Source organism: Danio aesculapii, chromosome 24 (genome assembly GCF_903798145.1).
Source record: "Danio aesculapii chromosome 24, fDanAes4.1, whole genome shotgun sequence".
Classification (NCBI taxonomy): domain Eukaryota; kingdom Metazoa; phylum Chordata; class Actinopteri; order Cypriniformes; family Danionidae; genus Danio; species Danio aesculapii.
Window position 1 is genome coordinate 29,850,490 of NC_079458.1, and position 26,588 is coordinate 29,877,077.

Here is a 26,588-nt window from a genome sequence, read left to right on the forward strand (position 1 = left end):
TAACGCTCCAGACTCTTTCAATTCAACAGAATAGCTCTTTTCTTTCCACCTGAGTACTCCATAAACGTGTTTTTCTCTGGGCAAACAGAAGAGCTGTGTGGCCACAGGAATTCCAGGTCACAAGGATTCCTCCGGCTGGGATGACTTTACCTGTGATAGTTTCATTTCCTCTCCAGGAATGAGATCTGTGGCGTTGACTTTAAGAGAAACTTGAGTACAGTAAATGGGACTTTTACCTTTTTAAGCTATTGGGGGAGCATTGAGTTTTTTTAATGGAAATAATGGGGTTGTTGTCAGTTAGCCAGAATGCCCTCCTGGTCATTTTTTTTGGGATGTACCACTTTTCTGATGGGGGATGCTCTGCTAAATGCTGTCAAGGCAGTGATTTGACCTGCTTTACTACAGACTGGAGGATGGATCATGTTTATGGGACATGCTATTGTGATGAGAGGTGTTTAAAGACTAAAGATTGTTGCTTTGATTACCCAGCAGAGTGCCCAGGTAAGTGTCCAATTTGGACAATATCATTACTGGAGTCTTAATCCTACTTAAACATATTTTTCCTGTATGTAGTTCATTCAAGTAGCCTTTTGCAGCAAACAAAAATCTTATACAGTCTGATGCAAAGCATGCTGGGAGCTAGAAAGCCAGTTTAAGTTCAGCTTAATATAATTGCATTTTGAGTTTAAATAACTTGTTTCTATTACATACATGAAATCATTTTGTTGAATTAATTGCACATTGTATATAGTTTCACTTTAATGGTACATTAAAACAAAAACATGACAGACAAAATGGAATAAATGGCAGCTAAAAGTGGGTTACTTAAGACAATAATTTATCTAAATTTAACAAAAAGAAGTATATAAAGATATAAAATAAGCAAGACACAGGTGAACATAATCTAGAAATATAGAATCCTAAAACTTTAGAGGTAGGCTGTTTTCTTGCTGCCCTTTTAGGCAATGACTTTGCAGAAGCGTTCCGGGTACTTTCCAAGATTTCAGACAGACACCTGAAGCAGCATAAAACATTAAATGATCAAAAACCAAAGACAGAATTGGTGATATTTGTTTGCATTTGTCAGCTTTAGGGGTGTTATTTTGTAATATTACCAAAACATTCCTCAAAAAACAAAACAAAACAAAAACATCATGTATCAATGCACAAAACAAGTGGCTTATCAAAAAGATGAACAAGACAATATTATTTTAGTAATGGCACCTGTTGAGTCCAGGAAAACCAGGAAAAAAAAGAGACATTTAGGTGTGTTACGTATGTGTTTTATGTGTGACACAACACAAATTAAAGTAGAGGCAGTTCAGTTACCCAGATAAGCAATTAATATTGTTGTTATGATGACAGCAAAATGAAAGAATTATCTGGCAACTGGATGGCAAGATTGACCAATCAGAATCAAATAGATTTATAGTTTCACTTTAGTAAATAATTCACTCCAGAGTATATTATTTAAATAACAAGATGTAATAATAAGATAAGATGCTCAAAATTAATAAGATGCTCTGTCCTGTATTCTGTCAGGATAGTGTGTGTTTTCAAACTCAGCTGACAAATCTGACTCATTTTTAGTGTAGTGCAAATAAAAATAATGTATTTTAATTTTTTACTATAAATAACCAAATGTTGTTTGTCGCAACATGGCATATGCATGTGATTGCATAAATGGTTATATAGCAATGGTTCTTTTTCATTCCATGACTCACAGCAATCTATAAAGACCCAATGACTTTTACTGTTGTTTGTGCTGTATTTTACAGAATGTGAATATTTTAGTTACACTTTTTACTGTGTCCTTAATTGTCCTTAATTTATTATGTAAGTTTAATACTTAGTTACTCTTGAGAGTAGGTTTGGTTTAAGGTAATTTCACAATTTTTCAAAAAATGTAAAAACCTACTTCTATTACAACAGTATGTACATGTAACATGCATGCAAAACTAAAAAAAGATTATTATTAAGTTTATTGATGCTTTTCACTGCACAGATACAGTAGCTCTTTAAGTAAAACAATTTTTCTTTAAAATAATGTACATTTTTTTTGTAAGAACTGTTCCATTTAAACGGTTTTTGATCAATACCAGACTGTTGAAACTTTATTTTTAAAGCCCACAGTACAGTCCAAGAATTCAGAGTATTCCGCCAAGTGAAATATTGGCGTTTTCTAAAAACACAGTTGTTAGTGCTTCTCCAGTTGTTGGAGCATTTAAAAAAACATTGAGCGTTATGTGCTTTGTGTAAATAGGCACTCCACGCTAAAAAAAAGTTTTAGCTGTCACTAAAAAACATGCTCGGCTCAGGAAAACTTTTTTTAATTTAATGGTTTTCTACAGGTTGAGTTTGCTGACTGAAAGACTTTGCATTCATATCCTAGACTGCATGTGACTGTTTTGTGGGTGTTGTTTTTTCTCACACTAGTGGCTCTGTATTTAATACAGTACTAAAAAACTTCACTATTTCAGCATCTTGTTTCCATTGACAATGTGAATGATTGTTGCAAGTGATGTCTTGTAGTTTAGTCTTGAAACAGTATACATACCATATTTGTTGAGACGAAGACAAAATTATTAGATATTAACTAAGTGATGTTAACAGAGCAAGGGCATTTTTTTGGGGGTGGAAATTTTAAATTTGATAAGGTCAGTATTATTAGGCTCCTTAAAACCACTGTTGGACTGTAAAAAATACACTGTAAACCCGAATTAGTTGACTTTACTAGATTGTTGCGTGGAAACCCGTTGCACGAAATAAGATTAGTTTTTACATTTATTCAACTAAACAGGTTAAGCTGTATTAAAAGAAAATCTTTAGTGGGTGTAGAAGACAAATCAAATTTGGATTAGTAGTCTTTACTAAAAATCATTAGTTCACATTACTAATTTTATAGAGGATATGTTTTGTAAAATGATTATTAAATTGAACGTAACATATATAATAATGTAAAAAAAATGTGTTTATGCAATGATAATTGTTATATTTATGTAATCTATTATAATTAAAAATAATGCCACTCAAATTTTACAATTTTAAGCACAAAGAATCAAACAACCTTTCAATTTTTTTTATTTTTGTTAAAGTTTCATTCACATTTCTTTCTGGCATTAGCAATCATTGCTAATAGAACAATTGTGCAAATTTTGCAGTGAATCGAAAAGCAATTTAATTATTTAATGTCTGTAGCTTGGGCTTTAAGTCACTGTAGCCCAACATGAGGAGAAATTTGTTGGATGAAGAGAAAAGTGTTCTTCGTCGACTTGGGGTATAGTAGTCCAAAGAGAATGCACAGCTTTTGACAAGTCTTTGATGCAGTCCATCACAAGTTGTCCCTCAATGATCATCTTAACTGAGGCTTTGTCTGCAATAAGAATAGGATTTCAAGGTGGTGGAATGACTGGATCATCAGAGTCCTACCAACAGAGAGGAACAGTTATGTTTCTCATTACATAATTATCAATAATGTTTAACAAATAACTTTTAATGACAGAGACAAAAGATAATATGTGAATTGGTTTTGACCAATTTACTTTTGCTTCAGTTACACTGCAAAAGGTTTAATGCATTCTACAATGTTAAATTTAGCATTTACTTATTGACCCTCATTCCCAATTTAACTATAAGACTTGTGTATCTTCATCTTTCCCTCAATTTATAGTCACAAAGCCAATTTATCTTTAAATTGAAGTTTGACTTTTAAAACGGGGACACAAAAATCACAGGTATCATTAAAAATAACTTAAACTGTGTTCTGAAGAAACAATCTTGTGGGTTGAATATATTATGACATGTTAGAGAGTTTAACAAGATGTTTTGCTATTCTTAAGTTTCAATGTTTTAAACCAAGTGTGAACGTTTAATAAAATGTAAGGACCATGCATTAATGGAAAGAATGTTTTCAAGGTCCTTTAATAAATCCATTGAGACAATATGTTACTTACAAAGCATGGTTTAAAGAAGTCTGCAGGCTTGTCCTCCAGGAGAATCAAAATCTGTAGGCTCTTGAGTCTGTTAATAAATAAATGAATAAATAAATAAATAATGTTGGACAAACATTGTATTAGACAAACAATATAGTAACACTTGGGAAATTTTCAATAATTTAACTGTTAAAAAATAATGCAAATATATAATTAACATGAACCAACCTTGGTTTGCTGTAAAAGCTCTGACAACAGCTCTCCAACATTCCTCCTCTTTAACTGAAAGATCTCAATTAAACAGACTGTGTTGATCAAACATTTCGGTAACTCTTCATAATAACTACACACTATGAATCATTTATAAAGCATTAGCATCTAGTGAATTCATTATCTGTTAAGCATTAACTCTACATTAATAAGCGTTAGTAGGCAGTTTATAACTGCAGCTACAAATAGCGTATTCTTGACTTATAAACATATTTAGAATGTGCTTATTAAATGTACTTTCATACTTTGTTAATAATTTATTTTTCATTACTAAATGAAGTATCGCATTATTTACAAACCATTTGTATTTAAGAGTAGTTGAGGGTTTTTAGAATCATTCAGAATGAGTTAGTAATTATTAATAAACTATTGAAATCAATGTTTATATATCTTATCATTCAGGCACGTAGTAATGGTTACTATATATGTTAATAAATGCTTCATTAACTCAACTTCATGCAGTTTTCTGACCAATCTAAAGTGAGGACTATTTATGCTTTATAAATCCCTTATAAATGACAGTTAAAGGCTTAATATCAAATGAACAATAATCTTTGCAATCTTATCTAAAAAATAAAATTACTTTAAAGTTTAAACATTGCTGAATGACAAGAGTGTCAAAATACATAAAATTGGATAAAACAACAACAATATAATAATTTAACAATATAATAGGATGCAATGTTTAAACTGTACAGTAATTTTATTTTAGATTAGGTTGCAAAGAATTATTTTTCATTTGATGCAGTTTATATGTGTATCTTCAAATGAATAGGAATGAATAGTGTCATTTATGTTGTTTTTCCTGTTTAGAATTTAACTGAGCCTTTAATTGTCATTTATAAGCAATTTATAAAGCATGAATAGTCCTTACTTTTGTTTAGGTCACAAAACTGGATGAAGTTGAGTTAATAAAGCATTTATAAACATACAAAATTAACTAATTGTAAATGCCTGAATAATAAGATATACAAATGTTGATTTCAATAATTTATTAATAATTTACTAACTCATTCTGACTGATCTTAAAAAACAGCCAACTACTCTTAAATAACTGGTTTGTAAATAATGTGATACTTAATTCATCAATGAAAAATGAATAATTAACAAAGTATGAAAAGTACATTTAATAAGCACATTATAAATGTGGTTGTAAGTCAAGAACAAGAAGTTATAAACTGCTTACTAATGTTTATCAACGTAGAGTTAATGCTTGACAAATAAAGAATTCACTATTTGCTAATGCTTAATAAATGATTTATAGTGTGTAGTTATTATAAAGTGTTACCAAATTCCCGCTTGAGGTTCTTTCCCACTGCTGAATTACAAGAACACCTGCAAAACAAGAGAAAAAAACAGAATATTAATATTTCTAAATTAAATCACTAAATACTTCAAATAAATTAAAAATAGGTCAATAATAATAAAGTAAATAATAAGTTGAAGTAATAATAAAGTAAATAATAAAGTGACACAAAATACTGTAAGCAACACTTAACAGTGAGATAAAATAATAATAGAAAAATGTTATTACATTCTTAAACATACCTGATCTACTGTAAAAAGTGCAGGCCAGCGTAGCAGGACCCACCTTATTGCAGGTTAAGACTCCTCCACTTTTTTGCAACGTAAGGTCCATCTTTAAACGGCAAATAAGAAATGTTTAGAAAAAGCTGCAACTATAACTGTAACTGTACTGTGAAAGTAAATCAATTTTGCTTGTGACCTCAACTTCTATACAGTTTAAGCTGTGCTTAATTTGTGATTTGAGAGGTCTCAGAACAGATAGGGGTAACTGATCCGGCATGTTACCCGAGGATGGAGAGGTGTTGCGCATGAAATTGGGGAGCGAGGGGTAATGGTGCAGTGGATGGCGGAGGGGTGTCGCGGACGGCAGTGAAGAGGGTTGGGGAGTCACGGAAGAAAACGAAAGTGAACAGCGGACGGGGGAGAAGGGCGGTTGAGGAGGGGGATCGGTAAAATGACGTGCCGGACCAATGTAAACTCGCCCTTCACAAAAAAATCAGTTTCATGTGAAACTTTTAGCGTTATTAAAGATTTATAATATTTAGCGTTAGCCGCTAGCGTGTGCTCATGCATGGACTCGTGCTACTATTACGAACCAACACGACGTGTAATAATTATCACGTTTTACAGGGAACATGTTTTAAACAGTGAACATACAGAGAAACAGTAGATAACGTTAACGTTATAAACGGTGGCTAGACAGAAAAGGCAAATGTATATAATATTATAACCTAACTGTGAACTGACAGGGAAAATAGCGCTAACTGACATATTCATAGCAGAGACAATATTTTGAGTTCAGCATCAGTGTGGATTTTCAGTTATCAGTTTTGTCAGAAAAACATATAAACTGATAAAAGCTTCTTTGCACACTCACCGTGTCATGTTGATTTTCAAAAATCCGCGGTAACCCAGCATCCTAAAGCTGCAGGCACTCACTGAGCGTTTTGCTCACGTCACCTCAGCCAATCAAGGCCCCACCCCTCTCTAACAAAAACATAAGGAAGGGAGTTGTCCCTGCTTAACATGATAAGTAAACAAATTTTTTCTTCTGATTAGTGCAAATAGCTAATTTGATTTAGTAATGACACAATTTCTTAAAGAACAATAAAATATTAGTAATGATTGCTTAAAATGTTTTATAAGCACAAAATCCGGGTTTACAGTGTACCAGGTTCCACAACAATTTATTCATGTTTTCTTCATGCTTCGTGTAAGCCTTTAAATAGCACTTTAAGCTGATTATCTGTATCTAGTAAAATAGTAAAATAATATGTACTGTTATCTTTTCAAAAACAAAATGAATTAGTTATTAGAAGTTAATTAAAACTATTATGTTAAAAATGCATAAAAAAATCTCTCGTTGGTATATGGTATATATTAGGTAGATCAATTGCGATAATATTTTTATAGCTGTATGTGTAAAAACTGATGGATTAAATGTATAAGGGCCTACTCTCCCTATGCTGTCCGAATTGAGCCCAGGCTCATTTCCCGGATCGGAGAAATGTGAATTCTCTGAATCGGGCACTGGCACGGTTCACTTGGCCGGCCCTGGCCCGGTTGGAGGAGGTGTGCTAGAGCGCGGTTCACTTGGGCTGCAAAGAATGCAAAGAATGCCAGAGCCCGAAACTGAAGACGAGATGTGACTTTTACGGGATTGTTTCATATGGATTTATTAATCGTTCTTACTGTTTAATGAACACAAACTGTCGTAGATTATTAAAGACGCAAACCCCTTACTGCACGACAGCTGCACCTTCAACAAACCTCCTTATTCCTGCAGCACGAGGACTTTATGATTGTTTATGAGCGTCAAAAGTGGTTCATCTGTTTGGCGAAATATTTGACTGCGCATCACAGCATATTAAACGACTAAAACGATATAACTAAAGCAATCTCCACTGTGCTGAACGAGAGCGCTTCTTACTGAACAGCGCATCATTGATGATGTGAGCGCGATCAGGCTCGAATGAAATGTCAGTGCGGGTCGTCGGGGAAGACAGGAGGGGGGACAAGTGTGCTTTGGCCCAGTTCAATGCAACTGTACATAGTGTGAGTACGCCCTAAATCTCTAGTGGGCCCTGGCCCCTTGAGATATATTTCCACTAGAATATGTTGTTGATCTGTATAAAATGTAGTGATACTGTGTGTTGTGTTTTTAGCCCAGCCGTGTGTAGTGAGTGAGTGGAGTAACTGGAGTGGATGCGCACAGCCTTGCCAGCCCTCATTCAGAGTCCGGAGACGCAGCATTGAGAGACTGCCCCAAAACAACGGACAGGCGTGTCCGAGTCTGGAAGAGCAGGCCGGATGCATGGAGTATCAGAACCACCAGGGCCAGTTCTGCTCTCAGACACAAGGTAGACTACTGTATGAATATAAGTAAACACTGCTCACATTTTTTCAAACTTTCATCTTTTTTTATAATCTTTTCTTTTTCTGTTGGTCTTAGTTTATGTAACTACCGAATAGTCAAGCTTTAAATGTCATGTGAAATAAAAAAAAAAATGTGGACGTTAGTTTCATTATGTTAGTTATCTATAAGCTAGGGTGCTCTAAAACAGTGACAAAATTCACGTTTAGAAAATATAAAACTGACATAAAAATCCAAAGCTTGCAGTTTGTTACTTCCGCATAAATGGATCAACAATTTTTTTCTCGTCTGGCCAGTTGGCCCAATGAAGGTGTCCGCTGGTGGATGAAGGTTCACTGCCTGTTCGGTCTTTCCAGTGCACAATGTTGATTTACTTCAAACTTAACTCATATCTGACTCCAATTTGAATATGAGGTGGTTTAGAATATTAATATATTTATCTTTCATTTTATCTGACTCCAATCATAAAACATTAAGATTATATCAATATATAATTTAGTTAAATGTTTGAACCTTTTGTTTTCACTCGTAACTATTACATTTGTTCATTCGGGTGCTCATGTCGCTCAGAGGAATCGCCCTGGCCGATGGCGCCTCTCATGGTCACACTCTTGTCAGTCTTGATTATCAAACAGAGGTAATTGACTAATACTTTTATGTTGCCTGCTCCTATGCTTTTTTCCCCAGGATTTTCACGTATTTTATAGTTCTATCCTGCTGTCATCCCGTAAAGGTATTTTCCCGTATTTCTCTCTTATTTTTTATCTTTCTGTGAAGAGCCAATCCTCCCTATATGTAACCGATATCGCCAAACCACCTGGGGTCGCCCCTTGCTCTTAAATGTGAATCTGTCATTTAATTTAGGCATGAAAACACTTTGAAATAAACACAAAAATGGCGCGATTCATTTCCTTTTCATTACAGGCGCCGTTGCCACTATGCAATCCTCAAAACAGTCAGTTCATGTAACGATGTATGACTGTCAGCTGATGTGCTCCATAGTGATAAGTAAGTCACTATCACTGTTTCCCAAGCTTATTCTGTACGCACGCGATTTGATGTGGAGCTCAAGTGGACACTGAGTTTTGGGTGCGTCTTTAAATAGACATATACACGTCATCATCATAATAATAATGATAATAATAATAATGGCGGTAAATTCCGCTGAGGCGACCCCTGATTAATAAAGGGATTAAGCTTAAAAGACAATTAATGAATGAATGAATAATAATAATAATAATAATAATAATAATAATAACAACATCTAGACTTGTCAATCTTGTTGGGTTTTCTTTTAAACACAACAAATTTTTGCATAAACAGTTAGGAAAGCAATCAAATGCTTTCATTATAGATCGGTGCATTTTTAAAGTGTGGGGGGGTATCCCTTATTTTCACATCCCAATGTTGACAGGTATGGCAATGCTCCATCTCAACTGGTTTTTAGTCCGTCTACTGACTTGTCAGAGGAGGTGCGGAAACAAGGATACAACGTAATCTACTAGAATGAATAATTACAGAGTAAGCAAAATATGTTCAAATATAACAATTTAATAGTCAGGTAAATATGTATTATGCTAATTATTCAGTCAATTCATAAACGATCAATACAAGACATCAAATTCTCAAAGAACCAAGATCAAAAGATGCATACCTGACTTCAAAATATACATACTATGGTGCATAAAGCTCCACACTACGGGATAATCTGGTTCAACAAAGAATATTGTTCAAGGAGGGGGGGTTGTGGAACAATAAAAGGCATTCACATTTAGTGGCATGTTAGATCTGAAGAGTTTCTGCCTATAGGAAACAATTGCTCATTTGAATAGAAGCCCCCTACATTAGGTAAAGACACACCTTTAGCAGTGGTTCAAAAGATACCTGAAGTTATATATCTATTATTTTGATTTTGTCTAATCTGAGAGAATGAGACATTTGTACCAGTCGCACTGAGACTTTTCAAATGACATTAAACATGATGCAAAAAGTCACTTACATTGATACAGAACATTCATAGTTTGAGATGATCATTCTGTGAGTTAAGATGATCTTTCTGTAAGTTGGGTGAAGGGAAAGAGTAAGGGAAGGGAAGGGGGTGCGGGAAAGAGCTTTTTCCGCATTCTCGCTCCATGTGGCGTGAATGTAGATGTTTGCATTGTCCATGTAGATGCATAAAAATATCTGAGATTTCTCAAATCTTACAATACTTCAGTTTCTCTTCAAGTCTTGATGAACCAAATGCGTTGTAGTATCTGACATGTCCCACCCCCTTCAAGACGCTTCTTATTTGGTTTTCATTTGCTGCGCTTGATCTCAACAGCTCTCACTACTCTCACTATGTCCCACCCTCTTTTAATTTTTTTTAGTTGAGATTACGTCAAACATTGAAAAAGAACATGCAAATTTCAAAGCACTTCACGAGACCTTTTAATTCGGCATAAAACCAAAATGGACTCTTATTTTTATAGACTTTGTCGTGCTTGTTATAAGCAATCTATCTCTGCACTTCTTTTGTTTGTAACAATTCATTTTCCCTCAAAATATTTGATCAGACAGGGTATTTGATTAAACATGGTAACCTTTCCTTTCTTATGTTAACAACTTTTCTTCACTTCTTGTCATATGGAATGCCTTTACAGCGGGGCTTTCAGGACCTGTCTTGTTTCTGCCCTGCTTTCATCCAATCATCAATCTTTCTCCATTTAGGTAGCGACGGCCATTTTCCAATGATCCAATAGATTCCAAAAAGATGAAATCATTCATTTCTCATTTTTCTCATTTCAGGATCATTTCAATTGGATGTATACTGTAAAAATATCCGTAAATTAGCAGTTTATAATTATATTATTAAGTTACATTATATTATTAGAAACAATAATGTAATGTATAGTAATATAATGTAATGTAGAATGTAATTTCTTACTAAAATGTAATTAATTGTCACTTTGTTAAACTGTAGACTGTAAAATTAAAATTTCAACATCGAAATTTAACAGAGCAGAGATCAAGGTCCCTTAATACAATTCATAACCATAAATAAATGAAAAAAATTGTGAATCACAAAATACAGAAACTGTTATTAAACAGATACTTTTCTTACAGTATACATCATGATCTGGACAATTACAAAAAAAGGACAATTACATAAAATGTATCAGCGGGTAGTGTGTTACACATGGCACCGAGGTGCTCATGGTGACCCAAGTTCAATTCCCAGCTCGAGGTCCTTTACTGATCCTTGTCTTCTCTCTGCTTCCAAAGTTCTATCATAATAAAGGTAAAAAGCCCTAAAAATACATTTGTATTAGTTGAAACCAAGAGTGTTTATTGGCCCAATGACATTATGACTTTCTTAATTACTTCAATTGTGTCTGAAATATGGTTAAAGAGTCCAGACAAATGTATAGATAAGCATGGCAAAGTAAAAATTTTAAAAGACTGAAATAATGAATACAGCATTAGTAACATTTTGAATAACTTTAGATTAATTAAATGTGTCCGCAGTTACTTGTAAACATATAGTAATAACTAATGCTGCAAATGCTAACGCTAACACATTTTCCAGCTGACAAATCCAGAGTCTTTTGCTTGTTGATCAGTTAGTTGCTGTTTTTTAAAGTAGAAACTAAAGAGGGATTGTGTTGGATTCTTTCCAGGAGCAGCATTTATAACCACAATGGAGTACAGCAAAGGCAGAGCACATGAATTGTATGGGGCCCCTGTGGATGCTGGGTACGTATCATCGTAGATTAAACAAACACAAAGACACTGCTCATTATGGGAATTCAGGATAGGAAGCACTCAATTCAGCAAGTAGCCCTACATCACAATTTTGTACTTCCCTGAAAGACCCTTTTAACTTATTTTGATAGTTAGTAAAGTTAACAGAAATAGAAAAATTTCTGGTTTGTACAGTGTTATAGGAATATTACTCTAACATTATTCTAATATTCACCTAATGTTATCTTTTCGGTTTGTAGAATGTTATTCATCTTTTCTATTTTCCCCAATATTATTTACCCTCAGTCAGTATTCTCAGCATGTTTCAGTACTTTAAAAATTTAATCTTTTTTTTTTATGTATTATTCATTCATTCATTCATTCATTCATTTTCTTTCGGCTTAGTCCCTTTATTAATCTGGGGTCGCCACAGCGAAATTAACCGCCAACTTATCCAGCATGTTTTATGCAGCGGATGCCCTTCCAGCTGCAACCCATTACTGGGAAACACCCATACACTCTCATTCACTTTCATGCACTACGAACAATTTAGCTTATTCAGTTCACCTATATCGCATGTCTTTGGACTTGTGGGTGGGCAAACCGGAGCAATCCAATTGAGCCAGCCGGGGCTTGAACCAGCAACCTTCTTGCTGTGAGGCGATCACGCTACCCACTGCGCCACCACACTGCCCACAACAACAACAACAACAAAAAAAAAATCTTAAAGAAATTACCAAATGGAAAGCAAACAATTGTGTCAGGGGTATTTTACAGCTTGTGTTTATTGCATAAAACCTTATTACATAAATACTTTTACATAAAAAGCAGAATATTCAAACTATGGGAAAATATAAACATTTGTATTGCTAATGATATTAGCAATATAGCTAACACCAGGGGCGAACTGGCCATAGGGAGCAGCGGGACATTTCTGGTGGCCTGGCGGTCAATCTGGCCTGCCACCGTGATTCTGGCCTGCCGCGCAATCACTGGCCTCCCGCTCTTCACTTTCTAGATCGCATCAGATGTGGCCTGACTACCTGTAACTTTGGCCCGGTGGAAAATGCTTTTCCAGTCCGCCACTGGCTAAAACTGTATTTTGTTGGTCCCTTTAAGATATTCTCTTGACTACAACTTTGCAAGTACATTTGACACTTTTATAACTCTTTATTTTATTGGTCCCCCAGACAGACAGTCTACCAATTCTACTACTAACCAAAACCCTAAGAGTAGTAATACTCAGCAAATACTTTAACGACAAGTAGTTGACATGTTACAAGTCAACAGAAAGCCTAAAGAGGAACATCAAAATATGCCTTGATAATAACATTATTCTTCATTATTATTGGATAATTGGCAGATCATACGCTGTGGCGACCCCTGATGAATAAACGGACAAAGCTGAAGGAAAATGAATGAAATATTAATAAGAAGCAAACATCATAGTTAACATATAGGGTCACATTTTACAACAAGGTTACATTAGTTAATGTATAGATTAACATTAACTGAGAATGAACAATACTTGCCCATCATTCGGTTAATCATAGTTAACATTTATAGCATTATTAAAATCCAATTGCTTGCTTGTTAACATTTGTTAATGCATTGCGCGTTAACATGAACTAATAATGAAGCATTTTATTACCATTAACTAACATGAAAAAAGATGAATAAATTCTGTAATAAATGTATTGTTTATTGTTAGTAAATACATTAACTAATACAACTGCATTGTAGTGTTGCCATTGAAAGCTAAATGTGACCTTATTTCCTGTAAATGTGACACAAGCCAGTTCTCAGTTAATATTTAACAGTCCCATTACTGTAGTTAATACATTAACTATAACAATGAGCAATACATTCAGTACAAAACTGATCTTTTTGTACCATGTTATAACATTAACAGATATTTGTAAATGGTGGAATTTACATTAACTGAGATTAATAAATCATTTTTAAGATGTATTTTTCATTAATAGTTCACATGATCTTAACCCATGTTAGTAAATTATAGTAAACTGTTGGCAGTTCTCATAATTATGACCGTAAATATTGTATTTGTGAATTAGGGTGGTGCGATGTTGAAAACAGATATTGCGATTATTTAATTTTCCTGCAATAAATACTGTTATGTAAATACAGTTTCACAAAATAGTTTGAGTAGCACTATTTGACAGTTTTCTAGGGAGTCTAACAGCATTCAGGTACAGAGATTGAATAATGGGAATGCAAAAAATGCTTTTCTTACTTTGCTTTCTCATTTCCAGTCCAAATATCTAAAAAAATTGTTAGATCAAGTAAAAATATTGTTTTGTTTTAAAATTCAGATGAAATATGGCAAAATTAAAAGTTTTTTCTTAAAACAAGCAAAATTATCAGCCAGTGGGGTAAGTTCACTTTGAAATGTAGATATTTGGATATTTAGAAACAATGACGGCAAAGGTAAGATTATTTTGTATAAAAAATTGTATAAATCCATATAAATACAGTCATTGAATACAATTCTGTAGCTCCAGGTTGACTATAATTCAGACTTAACATTGTATATCTTTGTGATGTGACTATTGCGGATGCACGTATTGCGAAATTGATGCGATATATTGTGCAGCACTATTGTGAATAGTGTTATATCCAACAATCTAACAATGTGACTTTATTTTAACTTTCTTATAACTTTGTCTCACTTTTTACATAATGGACATTTTGGTAACCCTTTATTTTAAATCACAATTCATGCTATTAATAAACCATTACTTAAGACTATTTACTCAATAAACTACTAATTCGCTGCTTATTAATAGTTAGTAAGGTAGTAGTTGGGTTTAGGTATTGGGTAGGATTAGGGATGTAGAATAACACAATACTTCATAACAGAGATGCCCAAACTAGGGCCTGCGGGCCAAAGTTGGCCCTTTGTGTCCTTTGATTTGGCCCGCCAGAGGGAAAATGATTGGGAAGGGTTGAACAAAGCCTTTAACAGAGATTCTCATTTCTATTTTAATGTAATCTTTTGTTTGTTTGTTTTATTATTGAGCTACAAAAAAGCAAACTGAAATAAAATGTTTCAATTAAATGTTGTAAATGAATCAGATTTTTAAAAAATGTACGTACTGTCACTTAATGAATTGGGGACAAAGCAGAATACATCAGCGTGCAAATCAAGGCAAAGGCAGGTTCAGCATTACTTTTTGTTTATGCTTTTATTTGTTATAAGTTCATTTATACAAGTTCATAAATTTCAATGCATTAGTAAATATGGAGTATTTTTTTAAAAATTATGAAATAAATGAGGAAATAACCTATGGCAACTTATGGCAACTTATAATGTAATACAGTTTTTCTGTATTTGCTTTCGGCCCACAGCTCTCAAACAAGCTTAGATTTTGGCCCTTTGTGAGAAAAAGTTTGGGCACCCCTGCTTTATAAGTACTAATAAACAGTCAATATCTTAATAATAAGTAGGTAATAATAGAGTGAATGGAGACTGTTACTGAATTTTATATTGATGCTCTACAGTTTTTGTATGGAGTTCAAGATGGAGTCTTTGACTGCCCAGTGTATGGTGGAGAACAGACCTTATGCCCGCTGGATGCAGTATCTTAGGGAAGGATACACTGTCTGTGTGGCCTGTCAACCTCCTGCCAACCACAGCTGGGGCTGCCAAGGAGACGGTAACCTGGCGGAGAGGTAGAGTTTCTATAATGCCACAGTGTTAGTTAGAAGAGCCATTTTTAATGCAACTTTAGGCCTATATATATTTAGAATTCACTGTTAGGTCAAGGTTTTTGCACCTGCACCCGCTTCGAATGTTTTCACTTGATTGAATGGCCATTATCAGTGGTTATCAGCTGGTAGATATGGGCCATGTTGGAATATAAACTAATTCCATGCGTGTTCAATAAAAAAGTTCAGGAGAGGGTATTCTTCAATGTCAAAATATTAATAATTTATTTGGTACAAATTAATGATTCGATAAACAGAATTCTCAGTATCCTCAATGCAAGAATTACATTCACACTGTAAAACCCAAAAAGTTAAGGTAACTCAAACCGTTTGAGAAAACCGACTGCAACAAACCATTTAAGTTCAAAAACTACTCCAAATGAGTACTATAAACTTAATCCATTTGAGTTAAAGAAGCAATTTGAGCTCAGTAAAACCCAATAAATGAAGAGAACTCAAACCAACTGAGTACTGTAAAACCCAATAAGTTAAGGCAACTCAAACCGTTTGAGAAAACCGATTGTATCAAACCATTTGAGTTTAAAAACGAATCTGAGTACTGTGAACTTACTTCATTTGAGTTAAAGTAATGAGGTATTTAATTAGCTCATTACCTTCAACACTGATTTCAAAACTCTTCAAATGAGTAGAATTAACTTTCAGTAAATTTTGAGTTAACTACACTCATTTCATTTGATAAAGTTGACTGTTGGGTTTTACAGTGTACGAATACCCTTTATCAATATCAAGCAGCAAAACAGACTTTTTTCAGGAGGTGCGCAACAATTCTACATTTCCTGAATCCAGAATTTATACACTGATATACGCTGATATTAACAGGTGGAGTTTAGTGGAATTTGTCACTTGTCAGTCATTCTCCATTCCTTTGGTGGCTGCACCCAAACATACTTCCTCTTCTACAAATTCTCTGTACAACATTAAAAGCATAAGACTTCTCAACTGCAAGTATGCTATGTTCAGTTTCAACCCATCTCTGCTTACAGGAAATATAGCTGCAGAGCTAAAGTTAATTTGAATCAATCAGGCCTTGGCATTTCCATCAGCTCCATCTACTTCTGCAAAAATTCTTCAATAATATGCAAGGCATATCACACTCAGAAAAGAAGTGGGGTTAATATATCACGTTAAGCAATACAAATACAATTATTTAATGAAAAGAAAAAGAGACTATAAATTATTAAAAAATATATTCCTTTTTCCTTACAGCCAGTAGGGGCCTTCTGCACCTACTAGTAGGCTCAGAAGGTTGTTATCATCCATCCAAATGGTTAATTAGCTATCTAATAAAGAAGACTGCAGATATAGATCTATTTTTACATTACTGTGACGGTTGGGTTTAGGGTAAGGGTAAACGTTAATAAAATACAATAAATGAGAAATTTAATAAATAATATAAATAATTCTTGTGGTTAATCAACTATACTAACAGAGAGGACACCAGATCCAGATCTGTTTTATGGGTTTAGGGTTGTGGTAGGGGTAGACGTTAGTAAAATACAATTAATGGGAAATTTAATAAATAATATAAATATTTCTTGTTAACTTCAGGGCGCAGCCGTATGTGATCTATAGCTGATTAACCATGTAGATTACTACTAGTAGGTGCAGAAGGCCCCTACTGGCCTATATCTATCAGCTGATAACCACTGATAAATGCCCATTCAATCAAGTGATAACATTTCAATCGAATCTAATCGAAACATTCGGGTGGAATCTGACATTTTCTGTCAGAATTTTTCGCACGTTAACAAATACATTTGACCTCATGTTGTTTCTATCACAATTATACACTGCCTATGGAACCTTTGTCCATTACAAATAAATAAATAAAATAAAAATTAAAAAAATTGGATCGGGCAAATTTTTTGTCAGTTTTTCAGGTCCGTAAAATTTTTTTTGAAAGACACTTTAACCATTTGGAGCTACCATAGTACAATTGCCATGGGCAGGAACGGATTAACATAAGGCCTAGGTGGAGCTGAAGCCCCAGGGCCCACGGAAGAAGGGGGCCCTTTATTGGCTGAAGAATTATTTGCACTATGACACGGGAAACGCCTCTTTGCGTTATGCTTTCTCTCGTCGATAATGTAAAGTATTCCTTTCGTTTTGCAGCTGTTCAAAAACAGTGACGTTGGTGCTGAACTGGGGCTCAGAATGACTGTAGCCCAATCAGAATATTGAATAGCCCTGTTTCACAGTCACCCATAAGGGTTATCAGATGTCCTAATTTTCCCAGGACAGTGCCTTATTTCGGCACTACCGCGAGTACCGAGATACACTTGTACATGTAGTAACATAACTGAAGGACTGTCTCGGTCTTTGAGTCCAGTTGTAACCGTTGCACGCCTGCACAATCCTTACATAACACAATACAAACGAGACAGCGTGCAAACAAATCAAATAGCCTACACAAGCAGTTATCAAAATATCCATCGTTTCTGATTATCTATCTCAAGTAAATACACTCGGTTATGCTTTCCAGTAAGTCTAACTGAACCAGTTAGAAAGCAAACTTTTTTTCATGATAGTTTACTTTTATTATTATGCTAATAATACAGACCTTGAAGTAAGGTTGGAATGTGTTGCTTCCACTTCATCATCCTCTCGAGGATCCAGTAGATCTACAAGCAAAATGCCTAATTCTGGGAATAAAACCGTAACTGACCAACAACTCTACCATAGAGAAACTGATACTTACTCTCAGCATGAAGGTGTCTATACCCCTAATCGTTATCAGAATCAGAATCAGTTTTATTGCCAAGTGTGCTTTACACACACAAGGAATTTTTTTTGGCTACAGAAGCTTTCAGTGTACATAAAGTGACAAGTGACAAAAAAAAAAGAAAGATAAACATTAAACAGATGCGGTTTAGTCAAGAAACCTGGATGTTCAGTTGTATGTACAGATTGTTATAAATATACAGGTTATAAGGTGCTGTGTACAAGTGCGAATGTAGAAAGTATTGCATTGTATATTGATATAAGGTGCTGTGTACAAGTGTGTATGAGAAAGTATTGCACATATTTATTGCACAGTAGGGGAATATTTAACTGTTCATAAGGTAGACAGCCTGAGGAAAGAAACTTTTCCTGTGTCTGGCTGTTTTTGTGCTTGGTGCTCTGAATCGCCGACCAGACGGTTACAGTTCGAACAGGTAGTGTGCTGGGTGTGAGGCATCCAGAGTGATTTTGCAAGCCCTTTTACTCACTCTGGAAGAGTACAGTTCTTGAAGTGTAGGAAGGGTTGTGCCAGTGATTCGTTCAGCAGTCCGGACTATTCGCTGTAGTCTACGGAAGTCGGTTTTGGCAGCTGATCCGAACCAGACGGTGATTGAAGTGCAGAGGATGGATTGGATGACAGCTGAGTAGAACTGTACAAGCAGCTCCTGTGGCAGGTTGAACTTTTTCAGCTGACGAAGGATGTACAGTCTCTGCTGGGCTTTCTTCACTATAGAGTCTATGTGAATGTCCCACTTCAGATCCTGAGAGATGGTGGTGCCCAGGTACCTGAATGACTCTACTGCAGCCACAGTGCTGTTCATGATGGTGAGTGGGGGGAGTGCAGGGGGGTTTCTCCTGAAGTCGCAGGTTCGTAGACAGGCTGGTGAGACACCATCTGGCCCTGGTGCTTTCCTTTTCTTCTGTTTACTGAAGATCTGACGCACGTCATCCTCACTGATCTGAAGTGCAAGGGGGGAGAGGAAGATAGCTGGAGGTGTTGATGGCTGTGTAGGAAGATGGTCCGGGCTGTGTTGATGTGGTATTGATGGCCATGTAGGGAGATGGTCTGGGCTGTGTTGATGTGGTGTTGATGGCTGTGTAGGGAGATGGTCCGGGCTGTGTTGATAGCTGTGTAGGGAGATGGTCCGGGCGGGTGTGAGGTGTCTGGTCATAGGTGTCAAATCTACAGTAGAACATATTCAGCTCAGTTGCAATATGTTTATTGCTGTTGATAATGGGGGACGGTGTCTTGTAATTAGTGAAACCTTTTAAGCCTCTCCACACTGATGCAGGGTCGTTAGCTGAAAACTGGTTTTGCAGCTTTTTGGCATAGCTTTTCTTAGCCACACCAATCTCCTTTGTCAATGTGTTCCTGGCCTGATTGTACAAGATCCTGTCACCACTCCTGTAAGCATCCTCTTTGGCCTGACGAAGCTGTCTGAGTTTTGGTGTGAACCATGGTTTATGATTGTTAAATGACAAGTAAGTCCTGGTAGGGATGCATAACTCCTCACAGAAACGGATGTGTGATGTTACAGTCTCTGTGAGCTCGTCCAGATCTGTGGCTGCAGCTTCAAAAACATTCCAGTCAGTGCATTTAAAACAGGCTTGTAAGACCTGCTCTGTGTCGTTGGTCCATCCCTTGACAGTCCTTAATACTGGCTTAGTAGTTTTAAGTTTTTGCCTGTAAGTTGGTATAAGATGAACCAGGCAGTGATCGGAGAGTCCTATAGCTGCTCTGGCGACGGAGCGATATGCATCCTTTATTGTGGTGTAGCAATGGTCCAAAATGTTATTGCCTCTGGTGGGGCATGTAATGTGCTGTTTGAATTTAGGCAGCTCATGTGTGAGTTTTGCCTGATTAAAGTCCCCAAGTATGATAAGAACAGAAGTCCGGGTGTTGTTGTTCTGTCTCTGTGATCAGATCAGCCAGCTGTTGCAGCGCAGTACTCACGTGTGCTTGCGGTGGAATGTAAACACAGACGAGAATGAACGAGGAAAATTCTCTTGGTGTATAAAAAGGCTTACAGTTAATAAAAAGCACTTCCACATCAGGACAGCACATCTTCTTTAACACAGTTACATCCGTACACCACCTTCTGTTGATGTAAAAGCATGTCCCACCACCGCGCGTTTTGCCCGTTGACTCCGCATCGCGATCTGCTCTGTACAGCTGAAAGTTTGGTAGGTTTAATGCACTGTCCGGAATGGCTTCGTTTAGCCAGGTTTCCGTGAAACACAGGACAGCAGAGTTGTTAAAGTTCTTGTATTTGCATGTGAGCAGAAGTAGTTCGTCCATTTTGTTAGGAAGAGAGAGGAGATTCGCCAGATGGATGCTGGGCAGCGCCGTTTTGAAGCCGCGCTGTCTTAGCCTGACGAGCGCGCCGGCTCGCTTCCCACGCTTGCGCGTCTTGTAGCATTTCCACAGTGCTGCTGCTCCGCCGACTACAATGTTCCGCAAAACGCCACAAAAATCTAAATCAAGTTCTTGATTAGTTGGTGTGCACTGCCGAATGTTCAGCAGCTCGTCCCTGGTGTAACTGATCGTGTTTGATAAACATAAAACAGGACAGACTAACAAAAACAGTGCAAACACTGGAGAGCTCCACACCGAGGCGGCCATCCGCGGCACCATCTTCATGATCCTGAAGTCATGAGTCTTCAATATCCTCAGGAGTGTGCACAACATTATACAGACTCTTTCAGGCAACCTCCTTTAGTTTGTAAATTGAGATCTACTGTAGTTTCAGAACTGGCTAATTATTTGTCTCATAGAGATCTCATTACAGCAACCTGCTGTAAATCAACCTGCTAGCTACCTGTCTTGGAAATCAAGTTTTAGCAATGCTGTAGAGGGATTGAATCTCAAACCTGCAGAGGAGCTATATCTCATTATCAAGTGGCTAGGTTGGGAGTCACTACAACATGCTAAAGGCATCAGAGCAGTGTTTGTTAATAATCCAGCTCAAGGCTTGGATATGGTTTGGCAAAGGCTTAACAGGTGTTATGGTTCTCCTGAGGGTATTGAAGATTTCCTGTTCTCTAGACTCAATGACTTTCCCAAATTCTTAATTAAAGACAGTGGAAAACTACAAGAGCTCAGTGATTTGCTCCTTTATGATTTTGGTGGCAAAGAAAGAGGGTTACATACCAGGGCTTGGCTTCCTTGATAAAGCACGAGGAATAAACCCTATTGTAGAGAAATTACCTTACAGTATCCAAGAACAGTGGGTGAGTCAAGGGTCATACTTTAAAAGGCAGCATCATGTCTTATATCCACCTTTTTCTTTCCTTGTTTATTTTGTGTGTCAACAAGCAGAAATGAGAAACAACCCCAGTTTGTCAACACAGAGTGTTGTTCTTTCCAGATCTGAGAAACCACATCAAAGAAACTTGTGGAAACCTAAGACTTCTTTCTCAGTTAACAGAACAGAGTTAGGCAATACTTCTTCAGAGCATACCAAAAGAAGAATTGTAAAGTAGTTTTACAAGTGACTTTAATGTGATATTATCTTGATTACAAGGTTTGACATCCTTAAGATGTCAGGTGGGGAGTGTTCTGACTTCTGCTATTTATGTCTAACTAGCGACCTCTAGTGGTCATTTATTTTAATAGAATAGAAAACGTGCTGTTCAGTCTTTTTGAAGCAGAGAATTTGAGAGAGCACACGGAAGACATACCTCTCTGTTCCCTTCTCCATTTTCATTTTGAAAAGGCATTGTCTGTATGTTTGTTAATGATATTTATCATAAAATTTTTTTTAATGCTTTAGAAAGCTCATGTGAATTTATCTTCATTTGTATTGTGTTTTATTTTGCAGTTTTACACCACTTCCATTAAACATGCCTGAAAATTTAACTGCTTCTGTGCTTTATGGAGGAGTGTTAAGCTTCTTGTATAGCTGTGTATCAGCATGCATAGTGAGGGCAGAAAAGCAACGTAGACTAACCATATTCCGTACACAACGATGTTCCGTACATATTTAAACGCCAATCTCTGAATAAATACTTACGGGTCCTAGGCAAGCTTTATATCTGTTTAATCTTTATTTCTCACTCTTTCAACCCTAAGCACAACAGAAACCTTTCTACTATGTTTCCGAGAAAATTCAGTAAGTTTGCTGCTTCCACCTAATGCACTTGAAAATAGACAGTGGGCAAGCCTAAGGGGCGAGTGTCGCTTGGGCGGGGAGACATTTAAAGCAACGACAATATTCTTTCGAATTTAATTTATGCATCGCACAGTATTACAGTCTTTATAAAGTGAATATTATGTTATCACAAATTGTTAAATAAATGTTCTTTTGTTGAATAAATGCTTTGAAATGGGGATATTTAAACGTCAGTTGTGGGCGATGACAGCATGGCGCAACTCTCCGGTCTCCGCCAGAGAGAGCCCGAGAGACAGGCTGCAAACGCTGTTTGGATAATCCCTGTGCTGTGATGTTTATATTCATAAAAAGTCAGTCAAGTTAGCGTTAATTTGCATGAATTTTAGGTTTTAATATTTTAAATTGTCATGCTGTAATAAAATAAACATGATATAAAAATTAAATGCTTGTGAAGTTATATCATGTCAAACTTTTATACGGCAAAGGAGTTATTAAATATATCATTAACTTCAAGTTAAACATAATAATATTATATTCTGACAAGTTTTTAATAAGACTATTTTAATCATATACGGAACACTGTTAAACCCTCTCTGGTTATCTGGCTTTTAATGAGGGAGGAGTGATCGTTTGAGTGCGCTGAATAGCGAAAAGTGTACTGAACATGGTTAGTCTACCTTATCGTTTTGAAAACGCAGGCTTATTTAGCTACATTTAAAAAATGCTATTTTTGTGTTGCAGTGTGGACTGTAAGAAAACAGAGGCTTTCGAAAACCATGACGCGTTTTAGAAACATGATGCAGTTATATGACCAATTCAGCTAACATGGTGGACAATATTGTAAAGCAGCATATGGTTTGAATACTGTCTGTTTTGATAGCTTCATTATAAATTAAAGTAAGTATGTACATGCTCCATAATGTCTCTCTTTAATGGACACAGAATGTTTACTGCAGCTATAATTCAGCAGCAGAAGCAGATGACACTTGCAAAATTTTTGTGCGATGATTCAGTTGAGACAGAAAGTAATTAAATGCCATGTGGATATGATGCAGGTAAAAGCATCTTCTGTGCGCATACGCAGTACTGAACAAAAGCGTTTTCAGTCGTTTTAGTGTGGATGATCGAAAGAATTGATAGAAATTTTAGAAAAAAATCTAATTTTCAAATTTATCTAGATTAGTGTCGACATAGCCGTCATCAGTTTAACATCGCATACATCCAAAATCTCACAACACATAATAATACACAGAAAAAACACAAAGTAAAAAAACAAAACAACAAAAAAAACAACAGTCAATTTGGTGTTTTTCTGTTTTCAATGTGTTTTCTAACTTGAAGTGTGTTTGAATTCTCTCAGCTACCGTATCACCATATCTTTTTGAGCTACATTTACTATCGGATGCACAACATGGGTCCAATTTAATTACCAAGACTGATACAATTATACAATTAATAATTTCAGCGTGGAAACAAAACAAACAAACAAAAAAAAAAAAAAAAAAAAAAAAAAAATATATATATATATATATATATATATATATATATATATATATATATATATATATATATATATATATATATATATATATATATAACAACAATGTATAACCAGAACGTTTGTAAATGTGTGCCCACAAACATAAAAAGATATAACATGGGACCAAATGTGTTCATATTTTTAGCGCCATCTAACTAGTTTTGCTTTAGCTGTGGGGAACATGAATGAGCATTCCTTTTGTTTGTAGTTTTAACATTAAGTTTTGTTGCACATCATTTATAAGAAATGTCATTAGAACAGAAAAAAACTAATTATGTTTTACTCCATAAATTAAGAGATTTTTTTTGTTTGCATTAAATAATACAAAAAGGTATAATATATAATATTACATTACATATAATTTTAGACAACACCAGGGTTAATACAGTCATGGAAAACCTGGAAAAGTCATGGAATTTTGACATGGCATTTTCCAGACCTGGAAAAGTTTTGGAAAAACAGAAAAACCCACAAAGTTTTGGAAAAGTCATGGAAATTAGTTTAACAAATATCTGTATACTTGAATTAGGGCTGCACGATATTGGAAAAATCTGACATTACGATATTTTGTATTGCTGTGATGTATTTTACGATGTGAATACAATTTCACCAGATAATTTAAAAGGTTTATTTGGATTGATTGGGGGGATTGCGTAGAGGAGTGAATCTCGAATAATATATATAACAAATAAATTACAAGCATAGATAAATAAAATATAGAAAAGTTAAAAGTGAACAATAGTTTCAGGTATTCAATATTCAGGTACAGATATTGAATAATCAACTCTGCATTGTCTTCATTGTATATTATGTAATCTTTATTGAAGTTACACAAAATATCTTGTGACCAGACGTTTTAAACTCTGAAATCTTGAAATGTTCACACAGTCACAGGCCTTAAAGGGACAGTTCACTCAAAGATTAAAATGTGCTCACTATTTACTCCCACTTCACTTGTTTCAATACTATAGTAGTTATTAAATTATATTATTTTTGTGTTCAGTTAAAAAAAAAAAAAACATATAAATGTTTAAAACAAGTGAAGGGTGTAATGAAATAGGTAAGCCCTTTTTTTTTGCGTAAACTATCTCTTTAAAAATGCACGCAGATGATGTACTTTTACTACATTATAATTAAACTCTATATTAAACTATAATCCCAACATTGCATATCCTACGATGTGACTATTGCATATGCACACATTGCGATATCGATGCTGAAATTATATATTGTGCTGCCCTAACTTGAACATAGGTTGGCTGTCTTTACTTCTTTTCTGTCCTTGGTCAAAAACTTACTCTCACATTGTTAGTGCTGTGTAAGCATTATCAAAGTCAGTTTTACAGATATAAAACTAAATTTAAACTAAATAGATTGTTGTGTGTTCTGATATGCTGTAATACATTTGACTGTCATTGTTTTTCTTATTATTTACCATGTAAATGTAGACATTACATGAAACATTACGTCATGAAAAGGAACTTGAAAGTTCTAGAAAAGTCATGGAATTTTAGTAGTAAAAATGTGTATGAACCCTGCAACACAGAATGCGTTTTAACATCAGAGGAACTAGAAATTATTATTTGGTGTAATAATCCTGATTTTCAATCAGGTTCTATCTAAAATTTCCTTCTAAAATGAGCATTCTTCTCAGCTTTTTATTTCTATGTTTATTTTACATTAAAGACAATACATATAACCTATTCTATGACATAAAAGTAAAATTACTGAATCTACACATAGAAACCTGAGAAAAATGCTCATTTTAGAAGAAAATTTCAAATGGCACATTGTTTTTGCATCTGAACTGTTATTCCAGCCTGATCTCACGAGAAAACATAAGTATTTTACGTTTTGTCAGTTTAGTGGCTAATTCGTACGAATTTGTATGAGTTCAGTCGTACGAAATTGTACGATTTTAAAAAGGAGGCGTGGCACCTAACCCCACCCCTAAACCCAACCGTCATTGGGGGATGAGCAAATCGTACTAAATTGTACGAATTAGATCGTACGAATTCGTACGAATTAGCCACTAAATCAAAAAGTTACGAATTGCCGTGAGATTGTATTGGTTATTCTGAAATTTTTCGCTTTAGCTATGAAAGTTAATGTTACCAGTTTCTATCATTTTATTAAAAAATATCTTCACCAGAAGTAACTCAGATACGTTTAGAACAAGTGGAGGGTCAGTAAATGGTGACAATTTAAGCGTTTAGGGTGAAGTATTTCTAAGATGCTTTGGAAAATAACATAAAAACCGAGTCTCATCTTCTATGTGCAGGAATGATCTTCTTCACTGGCAGGCAGTGGGAAACCCTCGCTGCAGAGGAACATGGAAGAAAGTACAGAGACTACAGCACTGCACCTGTCCACAAGTGCACAGCTTCATCTTCATTTAAACACTTTTCCAGAGTCCTTGGTAAAACGCACAAATCAACTAAATGTACTATTAGATGCAAATACTTTCAAACTTATACACATTTATTTACAGCACTTTCACTTTTACAGCTGCATCATTTCAATAACTTTTTTATCTGTGAAAGATGAACAGAATTCAAATACAAAACAAAGCTTACTTTAGACTCATCTGCATCCTCTACTGGACAAATGTTGGTCTGACAGTTTAAACAAATGACAAC

At 35.3% G+C, this 26,588-nt stretch overlaps 1 protein-coding gene and 1 long non-coding RNA gene across 5 annotated transcripts; one reads left to right on the forward strand and one right to left on the reverse strand.

Annotated features, from left to right (window-relative positions):
- LOC130218590 (somatomedin-B and thrombospondin type-1 domain-containing protein) lies at nt 1–26,418 on the forward strand. Its single transcript, XM_056450825.1, has 5 exons — nt 1–501; nt 7,895–8,089; nt 11,763–11,838; nt 15,349–15,519; nt 26,231–26,418. Exons 1-5 carry the CDS (start codon nt 273–275, stop codon nt 26,346–26,348), a joined length of 789 nt encoding a protein of 262 aa, XP_056306800.1. The 5' UTR covers nt 1–272; the 3' UTR covers nt 26,349–26,418.
- On the reverse strand, nt 3,086–6,673 carry LOC130218591 (uncharacterized). Of its 4 annotated transcripts, none has more exons than XR_008835959.1 (6): nt 6,607–6,673; nt 5,751–5,841; nt 5,491–5,537; nt 4,161–4,214; nt 3,954–4,020; nt 3,086–3,425 (listed from the first exon to the last, which is right to left on the reverse strand). It is a non-coding gene; the product is annotated as an uncharacterized LOC130218591 (long non-coding RNA). The 4 variants fall into 4 exon arrangements; XR_008835958.1 differs by having other exon boundaries at nt 4,161–4,223; nt 6,607–6,672; XR_008835960.1 differs by having other exon boundaries at nt 4,161–4,223; nt 5,794–5,841; nt 6,607–6,658.
- Nucleotides 26,419–26,588: the final 170 nt, after the last annotated feature.

Bases quoted from the DNA above. Each gene is read 5' to 3' on its own strand.
- LOC130218590 (XM_056450825.1), top strand. From the start codon at position 273: ATGGAAATAATGGGGTTGTTGTCAGTTAGCCAGAATGCCCTCCTGGTC. The intron at 8,090-11,762 runs GTAGACTACTGT...GATTCTTTCCAG, and splicing joins GTTCTGCTCTCAGACACAAG to GAGCAGCATTTATAACCACA. The intron at 15,520-26,230 runs GTAGAGTTTCTA...TTCTATGTGCAG, and splicing joins GACGGTAACCTGGCGGAGAG to GAATGATCTTCTTCACTGGC.